This window comes from Ranitomeya variabilis, chromosome 1 (genome assembly GCF_051348905.1).
Source record: "Ranitomeya variabilis isolate aRanVar5 chromosome 1, aRanVar5.hap1, whole genome shotgun sequence".
Taxonomy (NCBI): Eukaryota; Metazoa; Chordata; class Amphibia; order Anura; family Dendrobatidae; genus Ranitomeya; species Ranitomeya variabilis.
The window spans coordinates 324,828,644-324,849,007 of NC_135232.1; the positions used below are offsets into that span (position 1 = coordinate 324,828,644).

The window sequence follows — 20,364 nt, forward strand, 5'->3', positions numbered from 1 at the left end:
TGATCAGTAGAGGCATCAGCACTAATTAATTTTAGTATCAATGCCATAGAGGTTTTGCATTCTCCCACTAACGAATAATGATCCAAGATGAAAATAGGACATTTTATGTAATTCAATATGCTTCTCTGCATCTTTTATAAAATGTATTGCTCGGTCTATTCCTTGTAAGGATTCGGGTCAACACTGTGTCTAACACCCCACATGGTTTGGCTAATACATCCCCCACCAGGAACAGATGGGCTGAGATTACAAGCACTTTAATCCAGAGTAAGAAGTGACACAGATGAAAAGGAACAGCAAGGAGCCTATTCACAGTGAGATACACATAAACAATAATTTATTGGACTGAGCAGTTATGTCCTTCAGGATGAACTAGCTAATTTCTTAAGATGCTCGCCATAACCCTTTCATGCCAAGGACTGATGTAATGCTGTATATATAACATATCTTAAGGTTAGTCGAGTAATTTGAGAAAGACTGAAGATGTCACTTTTCGATGAGACTTCTTCGGACCTTCCCGTGAAAGACACTGATTGCCGACCGGCAGTGATTTCAGCCATACAAGGTACTGTGTTCTAAAACTGTCACTAATTTAATACTAAAAAAAATACGTTCACTTCCAAGTTGTTATTGATTTAATTGACATTTCATCTACTTTACAGTTGTAGCCAAAGGGACTCACTTCCCGAGGTACCTGACTCCAAAGACTCCCAAAGTGAAAGGTACGCTATATTCTACTTCTGCTATCTTTGGTGACAATCCATGTAATAGAGGACTCGTTAGCTCTCTTGACTTGTTAATTTGAAGAAATCCTAGTGTTTTCGATCCTGGAAAATCTTTTCCCAGAACACTGCATTGTGCTGTTCCTGTTCTTTCACCCAGAAATGTATGAATAAATGGACACCTAGGCACCATTATTCTGTGTGTAAGTGAAGTGTCCTTCATAGGTTGTCACTGTCAGACTGACAAGGTAAATGGTGAGGCCCAGTCATTAATTTATTCATATCCATTTCCTGGAGAAATATCACGGGAATGGCACAGATTTCTAAGGATTGTTACATTATGAGTAGTATTAACTAAAATAGACATAATATGTCATATTTAAAGATTAGCCATGTCAAAAATGGAGGAAATACTAGAGATGAACAAAAAGATTCATACTACCCTGGTCTACTTCTATACTCCATGTCAGCCAGAGCGGCAAGTGTAAACTTACCCAGAAGACCCTCGAATGCCAGCATCCTTGAATTTTGGGATACTAGAATCTTGGGATGCTAGGCCTCCCGCATTGTGGTATGATGCATGTTATGACATCGTGGGGGCCTAAAGATAGCAAGGGGTGCCAGCTTTACTAAATGTTTCCAAAAAATTCGATTTGCAGTGAATCGCAAGCACTCCAATTTCCCTGAAAGACCAGTTATATCACTCTAAGGTTTAGTAACACTGAATGCAACTTATTTCAAGGCTTTTAACACAGCATTAGAAATGTCAAACTGACGAAAAAGCAACAAGACGAACAAACCTCAAAAATGCAATGAAAATATGGCCGCTCACTTAATATCCGATTATCAGCAAATAGTAAGAAGTGTTAAAACATAACCTTTAATAAATATGAATAAAAAATAAACCGCAAATTATGTAAAGAGCGGTAAAACACAAATCAGAGTGAAGATGGAGCAAATTCACCAATGTTCCATTGGTGGTATACCCCATCTGCTGTATACTCTAAATAAGTATAAAACATTCATCACCAGCACTGATGATAGAAGACATGTTGGAACCAGAAGCTCTGGTCCAGTTTGACAGTATGGGTATGCTTCCACGGTACGTAAACGCTGCTTGTTTGACGCTGCAGCGTCAAACAAGCAGCGTCCAGATGTTCCAGCATAGTGGAGGGGATTTTATGAAATCCCGTCTCCACTATGCGTGGAAACCCGCACGCGGAGGCCCTGCGACTCCGGACATGCTGCGCGTCTTTTCAGAACGCAGCATGTCCGTACACCTTGCGGGGACGCAGCGTCCCCGCAAGGCATATCACAGGGCCCTATGGCGAGGGGTGCGATGATCCCGGATGTGTACTGTACACATCCGGCACCATCGCGTCCCATTAAGGGGGCGGGGCTTAGCGCCGAGCGGCTTCGCCGCTGCGGCGATCCCGCCGGCGAAACGGACCGTGGAGACGTACCCTTAGGGTGTGTGTCATGTATAGCTGGTGTTATCAGCTCCCTGCTCCAACCAATTGGAAAGCACCACACCATACTAAATCTTCCAACTTAAGGCCCCGTCTCACATAGCGATTTACCAACGATCACGACCAGCGATACGACCTGGCCGTGATCGTTGGTAAGTCGCTGTGTGGTCGCTGGGGAGCTGTCACACAGACAGCTCTCTCCAGCGACCAACGATCAGGGGAAGGACTTCGGCATCGTTGAAACTGTCTTCAACGATGCCGAAGTCCCCCTGCAGCACCCGGGTAACCAGGGTAAACATCGGGTTACTAAGCGCAGGGCCGCGCTTAGTAACCCGATGTTTACTCTGGTTACCAAAAAAACAAACAGTACATACTGCCTTTCGGTGTCCCTTGCCGTCTGCTTCCTGCTCTGACTGAGCCGCCGTACAGTGAGAGCAGATCACAGCAGTGACGTCACCGCTGCGCTCTCACTGTACGGCGGCTCAGTCAGAGCAGGAAGCAGACGGCAAGGGACACCGAAAGGCGAGTATGTACTGTTTGTTTTTTTTGGTAACCAGGGAAAACATCGGGTTACTAAGCGCGGCCCTGCGCTTAGTAACCCGATGTTTACCCTGGTTACCAGTGAAGACATCGCTGGATCGGTGTCACACACACCGATTCAGCGATGTCAGCGGGACCTCAACGACCAAAAAAAGGTCCAGGCCATTCCGACACGACCAGCGATCTCACAGCAGGGGCCTGATCGCTGGTACGCGTCACACATAGCGAGATCGCTACTGAGGTCGCTGTTGCGTCACAAAACTAGTGACTCAGCAACGATCTCGCTAGCGATCTCGCTATGTGAGACGGGGCCTTTACTGCTGGAGGCTGTCAGATATAATCTTGTGCTACGCTGGTTTCAGAACCGTTTGTTTAGCTCATTGTTGTTTCATTGCTCCTTCTTTTGACCTCGGTTTATGTTTTCTGACTATTCTTACGGACCTTGATTTTGTCCTTTAGGCCGGGGACACACACAACGTATAAAAAAACGGTCCGTTTTTCACGGACGAGAATCGCACAAATGTTTCCAAAACAGTGATCCGTGTGCAGTGCGAGGATGCGATTTCCTCGCATCAAATGATCCTTTTGACTTCCGTGTGACATCCGTATGGCATCCGTATGCCGAGATTTTCTCTCAGGCTTGCAAAACCGACATCTAATGGATTTATGTGCTCAAATGTTCGTTAAAACATATATACAGTATGTGTATATATATATATATATATATATATATATATAAATAATTGAGACACACACATATATATATATATATATATATATATATATATATATATATACTGTATTTATATTTAAGTCAGCGCGAGATATGTGAAAAGCCGCTAATTCAATTGCCGGCTTTTCATTTCTCCTTCACAAACCCGATAGGATATGAGACATGGTTTACATACAGTAAACCATCTCATATCCCTTTTTTTTGCATATTCCACACTACTAATGTTAGTAGTGTGTATGTGCAAAATGTGGGCGCTGTAGCATGTAAAATAAAGGGTTAAATGGCGGAAAAAATTGGCGTGGGCTCCCGCGCAATTTTCTCCGCCAGAGTGGTAAAGCCAGTGACTGAGGGCAGATATTAATAGCCTAGAGAGGGTCCATGGTTATTGCCCCCCCCCCCTGGCTACAAACATTTGCCCCCAGCCACCCCAGAAAAGGCACATCTGGAAGATGCGCCTATTCTGGCACTTAGCCACTCTCTTCCCACTCCCGTGTAGCGGTGGGATATGGGGTAATGAAGGGTTAATGTCACCTTGCTATTGTTAGGTGACATTAAGCCAGGTTAATAATGGAGAGGCGTCAATTATGACACCTATCCATTATTAATCCAATTGTATGAAATGGTTAAAAAAAAAAACACACACACACAATATTGCAAAGTATTTTAATGAAATAAACACACAGGTTGTTGTAATATTTTATTGCTCTCTCAATCCACCTGAAGACCATCGATCTGTAACAAATTAAAAATAATAAACCAACAATATACATACCTTCCGTAGATCTGTGACGTCCCACGATGTAAATCCATCTGAAGGGGTTAAAATATTTTACAGGCAGGAGCTCTGCTATAATGCAGCTGTGCTCGTGCCTGTAAACCCCGGGGAATGAAGGTAATGTAGGTGAATGACCTATAGTTACCTTCAGTCGCGGTGATGCGCCCTCTGCTGGATGTCCTCATAAGACCTCGAGCGTGGGAAAAAGTTCCCAGGCTGCAGTTCATGAGGACATCCAGCAGAGGGCGCATCACCACGACTGAAGGTAACTATAGGTCATTGACCTACATTACCTTCATTCCCCGGGGTTTACAGGCACGAGCACAGCTGTATTATAGCAGAGCTCCTGCCTGTAATATATTTTAACCTCTTCAGATGGATTTACATCGTGGGACGTCACAGATCTACGGAAGGTATGTATATTGTTGGTTTATTATTTTTAATTTGTTACAGATCGATGGTCTTCAGGTGGATTGAGAGAGCAATAAAATATTACAACAACCTGTGTGTTTATTTCATTAAAATACTTTGCAATATTGTGTGTGTGTTTTTTTTAACCATTTCATACAATTGGATTAATAATGGATAGGTGTCATAATTGACGCCTCTCCATTATTAATCTGGCTTAATGTCACCTTACAATAGCAAGGTGGCATTAACCCTTCATTACCCCATATCCCACCGCTACACGGGAGTGGGAAGAGAGTGGCCAAGTGCCAGAATAGGCGCATCTTCCAGATGTGCCTTTTCTGGGGTGGCTGGGGGCAAATGTTTGTAGCCAGGGGGGGCCAATAACCATGGACCCTCTCTAGGCTATTAATATCTGCCCTCAGTCACTGGCTTTACCACTCTGGCGGAGAAAATTGCACGGGAGCCCACGCCAATTTTTTCCGCCATTTAACCCTTTATTTTACATGCTACAGCGCCCACATTTTGCACATACACACTACTAACATTAGTAGTGTGGAATATGCAAAAAAAAAAGGGATATGAGATGGTTTACTGTATGTAAACCATGTCTCATATCATGTCGGGTTTGTGAAGGAGAAATGAAAAGCTGGCAATTGAATTGCCGGCTTTTCTCTAACACCGGTGCGTATTTCTCGCAATGCACACGCATGGTCCGTGTGTAATCCGATTTTTTCTCGCACCCATAGACTTGCATTGGCGAGTCTTGGCCGAGATACGCTGACAATCGCAGCATGCTGCGATTTCACTCGGATCCGGAATACGGGTGAGAAAATATCGGATGATGGGAGCTGACCCATAGATTAACAATGGGACGAGCGCAATGCGATTTTTTATCGCATTGCACTCGTCCGTATTACAGTCTAGTGTGACCCCGGCCTTACACAACTTCTCGGCTTTGCCCCTGCTGCCAGATAGGTGGCAATCCACTTGACCCGTTGTAAGTCCAGATCCAGGTATAGGGGTTAAAGGGTGTCAGGATTTCTCTGGAGTCTGCCAGTCAGAGTGGCTTGTGCGAAGTCTAACCGAGGTAGCCTTTTTGAGTCTGTGACCTCAGAGAGACATTACATTATATTTGGCTCAAACAAATAGTGGATCCTTTCCAAAGGGTTGTGGATCAAATGCAAGACCTGGCCCATTTAGTCCATGTGTTCACACTCGCTCTGGCATCCTACAGACAAGGGATGTCTCAGTCCTGGTGTGCTGCTGTGTATGTGGTACTTCCCACTTACTTGTGGCCAGCAGGCTTCTTCTGGGTCCAGGAATTCCTCTTCTGGAACCAGGGCAGCAAACAGTCCAGGAGACACGTGGTTCATAAAAACCAAACTTTTACTTAGATAATGGCAGTCTGTACAATATTTACAAGCAGGTTTGAAGAATAAGGCCCAATGGGTTTTCATTTTTTCCACAGGTACCAGATACAACTTTAGCCCTGGTCCTCGGAATAGTTGGCACCCTACCCATCTGGGTTGGCCACTACAGTTAATCCTGTCCTAGCTAACTGCAGTCCCATTGGGTATTCTACCTGTACCACATACAAGTACATAAACACATTTAACCCTTGGGGGTCTGGAAGCAATCCATGAGCTTCCCCCATTGATACACATGGTCTTGCAGAGTGGATTCATCATCATGAATCTACTCAGGCCCAAGCCTCTGCAGCGCCTCCCTTGGCTTTTCCAAAGCCCAAGGTTAACCTTCCTGACCGATTTTCAGGTGACCGTAAAGTTTTGTTTTCCTTTAAGGAAAGCTGTTACCTGTATTTCAGGCTCCACTAACATACATCTGGTTCTGAGATCCATTGTGAGGGACTGATTATATCCCTGCTGCAGGGAAACCCCCAGGCTTGGGCCTTCTCCCTATTCTCTGATGCTCCAGAACTCTTCTCTGAAGAATTGATTGTTGAGGCCTTAGTGCTTCTGTATGACAACACTGACCAAGTAGCCTTCGCTGAAAGTAAATTAACTGCCCTCTGTCATGGGGATGTCCTGCCGAGGATTAATGCACAGAGTTTCAGCATTGGACCACAGACACACAGTAGAATGACCAGGCCCTTCGCTATCGGTTTCGCTCTGGACTCTCTAACCAGGTTATGGACTGGTGGTAACTATTGTGCTAAGATTATATATGCTGTCATGTGCTTTCTTGAAACATTCACATTCATTAGTGGTATAATATATGGCAATTCTGTACAGATTTAAAAACAAGAGGCTATTTCTAATTGAGGGTGTTATCAGTGTGTGTAATTTGTGCAACTGCACATTAGGGGGAGATATCATACTGTTTTTCAACATATTATGATCCTCTCTTTTCCCTGAATGAGACATATAGACATTGTCTCTGTTTCTCAGACTCATTAGATGCATTCACGTATATTCTATATCCATTTTAGTAGAGGATTAATTAATTTTAATTTCTGTATAATTTATTAGGAATTCTTATCCCATTTGAGAAAATTATTTTGAATGACCTATATTTTAAACTAGCTGAAGAGCCCGGCGTTGCCTGGGCATAGTAAATATCTGTGGTTAGTTATAGCATCTCACTTCTCTTATTTTCCCATCACGCCTCTCATTTTCCCCATCACATCTTTCATTTTCCCCCTCACATCTCTCATTTTCTCCCTCATACCTCTCATTTTCCCCCTCACTCCTCTTATTTTCCCCCTCACTCCTCTCATTCCCCCCTAACACTTGTCATTTCGACCTCACATCTGTCATTTTCCGATCACTCCACTATTTTCCCTCACTCCTCTCATTTTGCACTCACACCTTTTCATTTTCACCTCACACCTCTCATTTTCACCTCAGTATATACATGTTTGTCATCTCCCTTATATATAGTATACACCTGTATGTCATCTCCTGTATATAGTATATACCTGTATGCCATCTCCCCTGTATATAGTATATACCTGCTGTGTGTCATCTCCCCTGTATATAGTATGTACCTGTATGTCATCTCCTCCTATATATAGTATATACCTGTATGTAATCTCCTCCTGTATATAGTATATACCTGTGTGTCATCTCACCTATATATAGTATATATCTGTGTGTCATCTCCTCCTGCATATAGTATATACCTGTATGTCATCTCCTCCTATACATAGCATATACCTGTATGTCATCTCCTCCTGTATATACTATATACCTGTAGGTAATCTGCTCCTGTATATAGTATATACCTGTGTGTCATCTCCTCCTGTATATAGTATATACCTGTATGTCATCTCCCCTGTATGTAGTATATACCAGTGTGTCATCTCCCCTGTATATAGTATATATGTGTGTGTCATCTCCTCCTGTATATAGTATATACCTGTGTGTCATCTCTCCTGTATATAGTATATATCTGTGTGTCATCTCCTCCTGTAAATAGTATATACCTGTGTGTCATCTCCCCTGTAAATAGTATATATCTGTATGTCATCTGCTCCTGTATTAGACCTCGTTCACATGTTATTTGGTCAGTATTTTTACCTCAGTATTTGTAAGCTAAATTGGCAGCCTGATGAATCCCCAGCCAACAGTAAGCCCACCCCCTGGCAGTATATATTAGCTCACACATACACATAATAGACAGGTCATGTGACTGACAGCTGCCGAATTCCTTTATGGTACATTTGTTGCTCTTGTAGTTTGTCTGCTTAATAATCAGATTTTTATTTTTGAAGGATAATACCAGACTTGTGTGTGTTTTAGGGAGAGTTTCGTGTGTCAAGATGTGTGTGTTGAGTTGCATGTGGCGACACGCATGTAGCGACTTTTGTGAGATGAGTTTTGTGTGGCGACATGCGTGTAGCAACTTTTTGTGTGTCGAGTTGCATGTGACAGGTTAGTGTAGCAAGTTGTGTGCAGCAAGTTTTGCGCATGGCGAGTTTTGTGCGTGGCGAGTTTTATGTGTGGTGCCTTTTGAGTATGTGCAAGTTTTGTGTGAGGCAACTTTTGCATGTGTTGCAACTTTTGTGCATGTGGCAATTTTTCCACGTGTGCAAGTTTTGCGTGTGGCGAGTTTTCCATGAGGTGAGTTTTGCACGTGTGGCGAGTTTTGCATGTGGAGAGTTTTGCGCGTGGCGAGTTTTGTGTTTCGACTTTTATGTGGCGAGGTTGGTGTATGTGTGGTGAAATGTGCGCTGAGGGTTGTATATGTGTTCGAGCACGTGGTAGTGTGTGGCGCATTTTGTGTGTGTGTTCATATCCCCGTGGTGGTGTGGTGATTATCCCATGTCGGGGCCCCACCTTAGCAACTGTACAGTATATACTCTTTGGCGCCATTGCTCTCATTCTTTAAGTCCCCCTTGTTCACATCTGGCAGCTGTTAATTTGCCTCCAACACTTTTCCTTTCATTTTTTCCCCATTATGTAGATAGGGGCAAAATTGTTTGGTGAATTGGAAAGCGCGGGGTTAAAATTTCACCTCACAACATAGCTTTGACGCTCTCGGGGTCCAGACGTGTGACTGTGCAAAATTTTGTGCCTGTAGCTGCGACGCCTCCAACACTTTTCCTTTCACTTTTTCCCCATTATGTAGATAGGGGCAAAATTGTTTGGTGAATTGGAACGCGCGGGGTTAAAATTTCACCTCACAACATAGCTTTGACGCTCTCGGGGTCCAGACGTGTGACTGTGCAACATTTTGTGCCTGTAGCTGCGACGCCTCCAACAATTTCCTTTCACTTTTTCCCCATTATGTAGATAGGGGCAAAATTGTTTGGTGAATTGGAACGCGCGGGGTTAAAATTTCACCTCACAACATAGCCTATGACGCTCTCGGGGTCCAGACGTGTGACTGTGCAAAATTTTGTGGCTGTAGCTGCGACGGTTCAGATGCCAATCCCGGACATACACACACACACACACACACACATTCAGCTTTATATATTAGATTATATTACCTGAAGAGAAATATATGTATAAACATACGGTTTGATCCTATACCCTCTAATGGACCTCTATTTATATAATACTCCATCCGGGGCATATACTGTACACTCCCTGACAGAAGTTATGTCACTTATCCATGTTATGTAATTAAAAGCTTATAACCTGAGGTTAAATTCATCCATTGGTTGTATAAATTATTATTTTGAAAGCTGAAACCCTCTGAAATGTGGTTTAGGTTAAGAAAATAAATTGGCATCAATGCAGAAATATTGATCAGTTAACCCCTTTCTGACCTCGGACGGGATAGTACGTCCGAGGTCAGAACCCCCACTTTGATGCGGGCTCCGGTGGTGAGCCCGCATCAAAGCCGGGACATGTCTGCTGTTTTGAACAGCTGACATGTGCCCGCAATAGCGGCGGGTGAAATCGCGATTCACCCGCCGCTATTAACTAGTTAAATGCCGCTGTCAAACGCAGACAGCGGCATTTAACCGGCGCTTCCGGCCGGGCGTCCGGAAATGAGCGCATCGCTGACCCCCGTCACATGATCGGGGGTCAGCGATGCTTCTGTATAGTAACCATAGAGGTCCTTGAGACCTCTATGGTCACTGATCCCCGGTAGCTGTGAGTGCCACCCTGTGGTCGGCGCTCATAGCACACCTGCATTTCTGCTGCAAAACGAACACGGAAAAACGGAAAATCCCAAGGTCATGAAGGGGTTAATGGACACAGAATGGTCAGATTTTGGCAAGACAAAAGTTTTGTCGCCTGGTCATATATAATGCACCCAATCCTAGTTTACATCCTCACCTGTGTTCAGTAAATGATCGGTTAATTAGTGTGTTTGTATAAAAAAAACAGCACCCCTGACCTTCACTTGATCTGCAACTTGAGCTCTGACAACATGCCAAAAATCCACCCTGCGACCTAAGCCTTGATTATCAAGAGACCTGAAGACCAGATCCACTGCAGAGGTGGCTGGCACCTTTAATGTGTCTCAGCGTCAAGTACAAAGAATTAAAAAAATATTTGAAGAGACTGGAGATGTGTTTGACAAGCCCAGGTCTGGCAGACGCTGCAAGACAACTGCTCAGGAGGAATGTTTCACACCGAAAAGCGCGTCGGGGTGAGCGGTCGACGGTGCGATGGAGGTGTATAAACTACTGGTAAGCCTGGGGATCTGTTCCTTCCCACTCTGCTATGTTCCTCTACGTTATATAACATGAACGGAATAATATATTCCACTATGGGAGTGGGGCTCTGCATTTGCATGTATATTAGTCTAGTGGCTTTATGTTAGTTCTGTGATACGGAATTTCCCCATGCATTATATTTGATGTACCCCATGTACCGTCGGTTGCTCCGTGTGGGCATATTGTGTTACACTGTGTGCATATCTCCCTTATGTTCACTTTCTACCTGTTGTTGGCATTTTTACTGATTATAATAAACAATTTTGATATTTTGGACTACAATACTGCTTGGGTGCTTTTTTGTGTTTCAGGAGGAATGTTTGTTGGTTAGAAAATCCAAAGCAAGCTCCTCTTCCACTGCAGCAGAGCTCCAACAGGCCTGGTCACCTCAAGTCCCTGTGTCAACTAGAACAGTTTGTAGGATTATGTCTCGAAATGGCCTCCATGGTCGAATCAGTGCCCAGAAGCCAGCACTAAACAAAAGGCAAATAAAAAACCATGTGGCATTTGCAAAATTCCACAGCCTGCTAAACAGATGGACGCTGGAAAAGTGGCATAAAGTGGATTTCTCTGATGTGACTTCAGTAGAATTACACCACAGCCGCCCCAAATACTGCAGGAGACCTACTGGAGCCCGTATGGATCCAAAATACACCCAGAAAGCAGTTAAATTTGGTGGTGGAAAGATCATGGTCTGGGGTTACATTCAGTATGGGGGTGTGTGAAACATTTGCAAGGTGGAAGGCAATATCAATAGCCTAAAATATCAAGAAGTATTAGCTACCTCTTATATTCCAAATCATAAAAGGGGTCAAATTCTGCAGCAGGATGGTGCTCCATCTCATACATCCATCTCTACAACAAAGTTCCTCCAGGCAAAAAAGATCAAGGTGCTCAAGGACTGGCCAGCCCAGTCACCAGACATGAACATCATTGAGCATGTTTGGGGTAGGATGAAAGAGGAAGCTTGGAAGACAAAACCAGATGAACTCTGGGAGGCATGTAAGACTGCATTCTTTGCTATTCCTGATGACTTCATTAATAAATTTTATGAATCATTGTTGAACCGCATGGATGCAGTCCTTCGAGCTCATGGAAGTCACACAAAATATTAAATATGACTCTAATAGCACCACAACTTCATTCACCAATGTTATGCAACATATATTTGTATTTTAAGCTAATTATTTGTTTCAATATCACATTACTTTCTGTGGGCGACAAAACTTTTGTCTTGCTAAAATCTGACCATTCTGTGTCCATTAACTGATCAATATTTCTGCATTGATGCCAATTTAATTTCTTAACCTAAATCACATTTCGGAGGGTTTCAGCTTTCAAAAGAATAATTTATACAACCAATGGATGAATTTAACATCAGGTTATAAGCTTTTAAAGGGAACCTGTCACCTGAATTTAGCGGGACCAGTTTTGGGTCATATGGGTGGGGATTTGGGTGTTTGATTCAATATTGCCTTGCACTGGCGTGTACTCCGGAGGACAGAGAATGAACTTCAATCCAATATTGCGGCCAGCATGCAGCCAGCGGGTAAGGAAAGGGTGAATCAAACACCCGAAAACCCCGCCCATATGACCCAAAACTGGTCCCGCCAAATTCAGGTGACAGGTTCCCTTTAATTACATAACATGGATAATCGACATAACTTCTGTCAGGGAGTGTACCTATCTACAGTGGCATGTAAAAGTTTGGGCACTCTTGGTCAAAATTACTGTTACTGTGAAAAGTTAAGCAAGTTGAAGATTAAATGATCTTTAAAAGGTCTGAAAACAACAAAGGTACACCGGCGCTGTCCTAAACTGCTGTACTGTGTGAGCTGCTGGCACCCTGGCAGGTGGGATGTGCGAACCTGCCCAAATAAATGACCAACCAGAAATAAAACAAGAGACTGCCGCGCTCTAACATAGATGGATGAACAAATAACTGCGTAACACTGCCCACCTGGTTATGCTTGTGTTCACACGTGTCTGCACAGTCCCGGAGCTGAAGCAGCAACACCGGGTCGGTGTGCCCAGAGTCACTGGTGTATCCGCTACCTTTGCTGGGTCTGCAGATGGGGAGCGTCCTCCCTAAACACCGTAGGTGGCTCCTGGAAAGCTTGCGTGTGCTGATCGGCGGTGTGCCTCGGCCGAAGGCACCGCCGTGTGTGAGCGGGGTGTGCGGGGGGCGTGGTTGAGCGGTGACGTCACCTGTCCGTAGAAGACGGGCATGTACAGGGGCCAATGACCGACGCGTTTCGAGGGAGACGTCCCTCTTCCTCAAGGTTGTTGTCCCTGTACTAACGCTAAACCTTTATACCCCCCGTAATCCTCCCTGCTCCTGAGCCAATTTTCCTAATGGGCTCGCCAGCACCCTGCAATTGGTGACATGCAGTATATGACACACAGAACCACCTGTACTGGATTGCACATGACCACTAGACCCTATATTCCACAAATAAAACGACCCCCTATTTTCTAGATTAAAATTGAAATTTATTAGTCCCCAAACAATATATATAAAAAATTACGTGTATAAATATGTATAAATAAGTAAAAAATTTTATTCAAATGACTAAAATAACCCCACCTTACCTTTTTATAAAATTAATCCTAAAAAATCTTAAGCACAAACAGAGCTATATTTAAAAAGAATTATCAGTGTGCAGTATATAATTGCATTAATAAAAACATACCCCCATGTATATTAAAATAAAATCCCACTCTGAAATCACACATTGAAATGATGGTACCCACTGCTGATATATTAAAGGGCATACAGTTCAATTTCATAATTAAGTCCCTTCGGGGCCAGACTGTTGAGTGTAAAAATCCAATTGGACTCAACCCTAGACATGCTCCTCAGATAATCCCCCCCTCTGGGTTTTTTTTGTACGATCTGGATGCCACAAAAAGATGTCCCATTGCACATTCGTCCATGTTTTTCTGCATAATGGCGTGACAGAGGGTGGCCACCAAACCCCTTAGTGATATTATCCAGGTGCTCCTTTATCCTGTCTTTCAATCTCCTTTTTGTGCGGCCTACATATAGTTTATCGCAGGGGCATCTAATAATGTAGATGACCCCCATTGAATGACAGGAAATATTATCCTTAATGGTGAACATTTCGGTCCTATCTGTATTCCAAAAACTCGTTTGGACCGACTTTTTGCATTTTACCCGTGTACAGCAGGAGCAAGTTCCACACGTAGTGAACCCCCCTTTAAGATTCGGCCATATTGTGCTTGTTGGTTTAGTGTGTCCATGAATCATTCCCATCCTGGCTGTTGGAGCTATCATATTTCCAATATTCTTAGCCTTTCTAAAGACAAATCTTGGTTTGTCAGAAATAAGTTCTCCCACCACCTTGTCATTTTTTAAAATGGGCCAATGTTTATGAATTATATTAGTGAATCTTTTCCGATTCGCATGGTATTGAGTAATAAATGGTATTTTCCCAATTTCATGTGCTATGCTCAAGAGTTGTGGTCGCATTTTGGTTGCATGAATCAAATTCCCTCTTGGCACAATCCTGACCTCTTGCCTGATCTTTTCCAAGGATGTCTCACAATACCCTCTTTCTATAAACTGTTTCTTTAAATAGTTGGATTCTTCATCATAATCCCCATCTTTAGTACAATTCCGTCTTATACGTGTAAACTGGCTTTTTGGAATGTTTGAAAGCCATGACGGAAGGTGGCAACTATCTGTATGGATGTAGCTGTTACAATCAACTTCCTTGTGATAACATTTGGTAAGTATGGTATTGTTTTCTATAAAAATATTTAAATCCAAAAAATTAACATTTGATGTACTTATAGTGGGCGTAAATTCCAAACCATACACGTTATCATTCAATCCCTGGAGGAAGGTGCTGAGGTCGGACTGTGTCCCTTCCCATATAAACACCACATCGTCAATAAAGCGTCGCCACAAAATTAGGCCTTTCCGTAATTGGCCATTCTGATAAATATAGGACTCCTCCCACTTCCCCACATACAGATTAGCATAACTTGGGGCGAATTTTGTACCCATGGCTGTACCCCATGTTTGCAAATAAAACTGTTTACAATAAATAAAATAATTGTGTTGGAGAATAAATTTCATACTCTCCACAATATATGCGATCTGAGTGGGGTTGTAAGAGTGTAGTTGTTCCAAATAATATTCGGCTGATGAACAACCCTTCTCCTGGTTAATAACCGTGTAGAGAGATTTAATGTCCAATGTGCCAAGTATGTAGTTACTCCCCCAGCTGGTGTTTTCCAAAACCCGTATTGTATCCCCTGTGTCTTTTAGATAAGCTGGAAGAAGAGTGACACATTTCTGCAGATGTATATCCACGTATTCTGATAAATTGGCTGTCAGGCAATTTATGCCTGATATAATCGGTCTTCCTGGAGGGCATCTGGAGTTCTTGTGCAATTTCGGGATGTGATAAAAAATTGCCACACTTGGTGTTTTATTATTAATAAATTGAAACTCCTTTTTATTTAAAATGCCCATAGACTTGCCTTTCATGGCTAAAAAATTCAACTTTTTTACATATTGCACAGTGGGATCCCCTAAAAGCTTCTTATACGTAACAGTATCATCTAAGAGCCTCAATGCTTCCATATGGTACATACTGCGATCCATGATAACTATGCCACCCCCTTTATCGGCACCCCGGACCACAATATCATTATTGTCCTGGAGATTGATTAAAGCATTTCTTTCCTCTCTAGTGAGGTTGCTTGGGGCATACCTAGGGTTCACTCTTTTTAATTTTCTGATGTCAGAAGTCACTAATGTTTCAAAGGCATGAAAAGCATTGGAATATTCACTCAAAGGATTAAAAGCTGAGGGGTTGGCTAATGTTGTGTGTACATACTCCTTAGGACTGGGATTTATTATATTTACACCTGCCTGTTGTTTTTTTAAAAAATATTTTTTAATAGCTAGACTACGAAGAAACTTTTTCATGCAGACATATAACATGAAGGGGCTTGATTTAGATGTAGGGGCAAATTTTAGACCTTTTTCACCATTAAGGATAATATTTCCTGTCATTCAATGGGGGTCATCTACATTATTAGATGCCCCTGCGATAAACTATATGTAGGCCGCACAAAAAGGAGATTGAAAGACAGGATAAAGGAGCACCTGGATAATATCACTAAGGGGTTTGGTGGCCACCCTCTGTCACGCCATTATGCAGAAAAACATGGACGAATGTGCAATGGGACATCTTTTTGTGGCATCCAGATCGTACAAAAAAACCCCAGAGGGGGGGATTATCTGAGGAGCATGTCTAGGGTTGAGTCCAATTGGATTTTTACACTCAACAGTCTGGCCCCGAAGGGACTTAATTATGAAATTGAACTGTATGCCCTTTAATATATCAGCAGTGGGTACCATCATTTCAATGTGTGATTTCAGAGTGGGATTTTATTTTAATATACATGGGGGTATGTTTTTATTAATGCAATTATATACTGCACACTGATAATTCTTTTTAAATATAGCTCTGTTTGTGCTTAAGATTTTTTAGGATTCATTTTATAAAAAGGTAAGGTGGGGTTATTTTAGTCATTTGAATAAAAATTTTTACTTATTTATACATATTTATACACGTAATTTTTATATATATTGTTTGGGGACTAATAAATTTCAATTTTAATCTAGAAAATAGGGGGTCGTTTTATTTGTGGAATATAGGGTCTAGTGGTCATGTGCAATCCAGTACAGGTGGTTCTGTGTGTCATATACTGCATGTCACCAATTGCAGGGTGCTGGTGAGCCCATTAGGAAAATTGGCTCAGGAGCAGGGAGGATTACGGGGGGTATAAAGGTTTAGCGTTAGTACAGGGACAACAACCTTGAGGAAGAGGGATGTCTCCCTCGAAACGCGTCGGTCATTGGCCCCTGTACATGCCCGTCTTCTACGGACAGGTGACGTCACCGCTCAACCACGCCCCCCGCACACCCCGCTCACACACGGCGGCGCCTTCGGCCGAGGCACACCGCCGATCAGCACACGCAAGCTTTCCAGGAGCCACCTACGGTGTTTAGGGAGGACGCTCCCCATCTGCAGACCCAGCAAAGGTAGCGGATACACCAGTGACTCTGGGCACACCGACCCGGTGTTGCTGCTTCAGCTCCGGGACTGTGCAGACACGTGTGAACACAAACATAACCAGGTGGGCAGTGTTACGCAGTTATTTGTTCATCCATCTGTGTTAGAGCGCGGCAGTCTCTTGTTTTATTTCTGATCTTTAAAAGGTCTAAAGTTAAAGATGATACATTTCCTTTGCATTTTAGAAAAAAAAAAAAATATATATATATATCTATACAGTGGGAACGGAAATTATTCATACCCCTTTAAATTTTTCACTCTTTGTTTCATTGCAGCCATTTGGTAAATACAAAAAAGTAATTTTTTTTCTCATTAATGTACACTCTGCACCCCGTCTTGACTGAACAAAAACAGAAAAGTAGTAGTTTTTGCAAATTTAATAAAAAAGAAAAACTGAAATATCGCATGCTCTTAAGTATTCAGACCCTTTGCTCAGACACTCATATTTAGGTCGCATGCTGTTCATTTCCTTGTGATTCTCCTTGAGATGGTTCTACTCCTTCATTGGAGTCCAGCTATGTTTAATTAAGCTGATATTATTATTATTATTATTTATATAGCACCATTAATTCCATGGTGCTGTACATGGGACAGGGTTACATCAAAATACAAATATCACTTACAGTAAACAAACTAACAATGACAGACTGATACAGAGGGGAGAGGACCCTGCCCTTGCGAGCTTACCCATACATTCTACAGGATAGGACTTGATTTGGAAAGGCACACACCTGTCTATATAAGACCTCACAGCTCACAGTGCATGTCTGACCAAATGAGAATCATGAGGTCAAAGGAACTGGTCAAGGAGCTCAGAGACAGAATTGTGGCATGGCACAGTTCTGACCAAGGTTGCAACTGAATTTCTGCAGTACTCAAGGTTCCTAAGAGCACAGTGGCCTCCATAATCTTTAAATGGAAGAAGCTTAGGACCACCAGAAGTCTTCCTAGACCTGGCCATCCAGCCCAATTGAGCACTTGTGGGAGAAGAGCCTTGGTGAGAGAGGTAAAGAAGAACCTCAAGATCACTGTAGCTGAGCCCCAGAGATGCAGTAGGGAGATGGGAGAAAGTTCCACAAAGTCAACTATCACTGCAGCCCTTCACCAGTCAGGCCTTTATGGCAGAGTGGTCCAAAAGAAGCCTCTCCTCAGTGCAAGACATATGAAAGCCCAGAGTTTGCTAAAAAAAAAAACACTTGAAGGACTCTCAGACTATGAGAAATTAATTTCTCTGGTCTGACAAAGATAAAACTTTTTGGTTATAATTCTAAGGCTACTTTCACACTAGCGTCGGGCTCGGCCCGTCGCTGTGCGTCGGGCCGATGTTCCCGACGCTAGCGTTGTCTCCGCTGCACAACGGGGGCAGCGGATGCATTTTTCCAGCGCATCCGCTGCCCCATTGTGAGGTGCGGGGAAGTGCGGGGAGGTGGGGGCGGAGTTCCGGCCGCGCATGCGCGGTCGGAAAAAGCGGACCGTCGTGAGCAAAAAACGTTACATGTAGCGTTTTTTGCTCCCGACGGTCCGCCACTGCACGACGCATCCGTCGCACGACGGGTGCGACGTGTGGCAATCCGTCACAATGCGTCGCTTAATGTAAATCAATGTCGAAAAAACGCATCCTGCAAACACTTTTGCAGGATGCGTTTTTTCGGCAAAACGACGCATTGTGACGGAATGCAGTTAACGCTAGTGTGAAAGTAGCCTAAGCGGTATGTGTGGAGAAAACCAGGCATTACTCATCACTGCCCAATACAATCCCAACAGTGAAACATGGTGGTGGCAGCATCATGCTATGGGGGTGTTTTTCAGCTGTAGGGACAGGATGACTGGTTGCAATTGAAGGAAACATGAATGCGGCCAAGTACAGAGATATCCTGGATGAAAACCTCTTCCAGACTTGGCCGAAGGTTCACCTTTCAACAAGACAATGACCCTAAGCACACAGCTAAAATAACAAAGGAGTGGCTTCAGAACAACTCTGTGACCATTCTTGACTGGCCCAGCTAGAGCCCTGACCTGAACCCAATTGAGCATCACTGGAGAGACCTGAAAATGGCTGTCCACCAACGTTCACAATCCAATCTGATGGAACCGGAGAGGATCTGCAAGGAAGAATGGCAGAGGATCCCCAAATCCAGGTGTGAAAACTTGTTGCATCATTCCCAAGAAGACTCATGGACATGCTAGCTCAAAAGGGTGCTTCTACTCAATACTGAGCAAAGGGTTTGAATACTTATGACCATGTGATATTTCAGTTTTTCTTTTTTAATACATTTGCAAATATTACTAAATTTCTGTTCTTGCTCAGTCAAGATGAGGTGCAAAGTGTACATTAATGATACAACTTTACTTTTTTGCATTTACCAAATGGCTTAAATGAAGCAAAGAGTGAAAAACTTAAAGGGGTATGAATACATGTGCATATTCATTAAGGAGGGTGAGTATGATGTCTTCTGTTAGCCAGCTCCTCAACAAATATATATTGTTTGTTTCTTTTTTTTTTTTTGCAACATACAAAAGAAATGTCATTTAACTTTAGACCTTTTAGGCTACGTTCACATTAGCGTTAAGCTAATGTGCGTCGGGTTTGCGTCGGCGACGCAGCGGCGACGCATGCGTCATGCGCCCCTATACTTAACATGGGGGACGCATGCGTTTTTTTTTGTTGCGTTGTGCCACACATGCGTCTTTTTTGCCGCAAGCGTCGGACCAAGAAAACGCAACAAGTTGCATTTTTCTTGCGTCCGATTTTCGGCAAAAAAACGACGCATGCGTCGCAAAACGCAGCGTTTTTGCGTGCGTTTTGCCGCGTTTTTGCGTGCGTTGTGCGTTGCGTCGCCGACGCAGCGGCGCACAACGCTAGTGTGAACTTAGCCTTAGAGATCATTTCATCTTCAACTTGATTAACTGTTCATTATTCTATCTCTCAATGTTAGTTTAACTTAGCCTTAACATTATAGACTGTTCATGTTTTTGTTAGAGGGCAAATCAGCAATGGATCAAATACTTATTTCCCCCACTGTATATGGCTATGCAGAAATGGTAAATGTTTTCACTACTGTACTGACACACACTGTATGTAATGCTTATTCAGTGTTCTATGGTTTTCTGTCCCAATCTCTGTGGCTAAGCTGTGAGATTCTCAAATTTCAGATTCATCACAAATAGCTGCTGCAATTCCTGGCTATGCTTTTATACAAGCATAAAGATGTATGGCAATCATGATTCGTGGAGTAGGTTTCTATCTCACATCACATACACACATATATATATATATATATATATATATATATATATCTATATATATATATATATATATATATATATATATATATAGCACCCCAAAATCGATTGCAGATACAAAGGCATTTGAAATATGAAATATTTTTAGAGAAGTAGCAAATTCTGAACTATTACCCTGCTCTGAGCACTACAAATCAGTAAAGATTTATGGTTTTCCAA

At 42.9% G+C, this 20,364-nt stretch overlaps 1 protein-coding gene across 1 annotated transcript in view; it reads left to right on the forward strand.

Annotated features, from left to right (window-relative positions):
- Positions 1-435: 435 nt before the first annotated feature.
- Positions 436-20,364, forward strand: part of RPGRIP1 (RPGR interacting protein 1) — a 96,007-nt gene continuing 76,078 nt past the window's right edge. The window contains exons 1-2 of the mRNA XM_077281005.1: positions 436-565; positions 663-722. Coding sequence (XP_077137120.1) covers positions 484-565; positions 663-722 — 142 coding nt within the window. The 5' untranslated portion in view covers positions 436-483. The remainder of the gene's footprint in view (positions 566-662; positions 723-20,364) is intronic.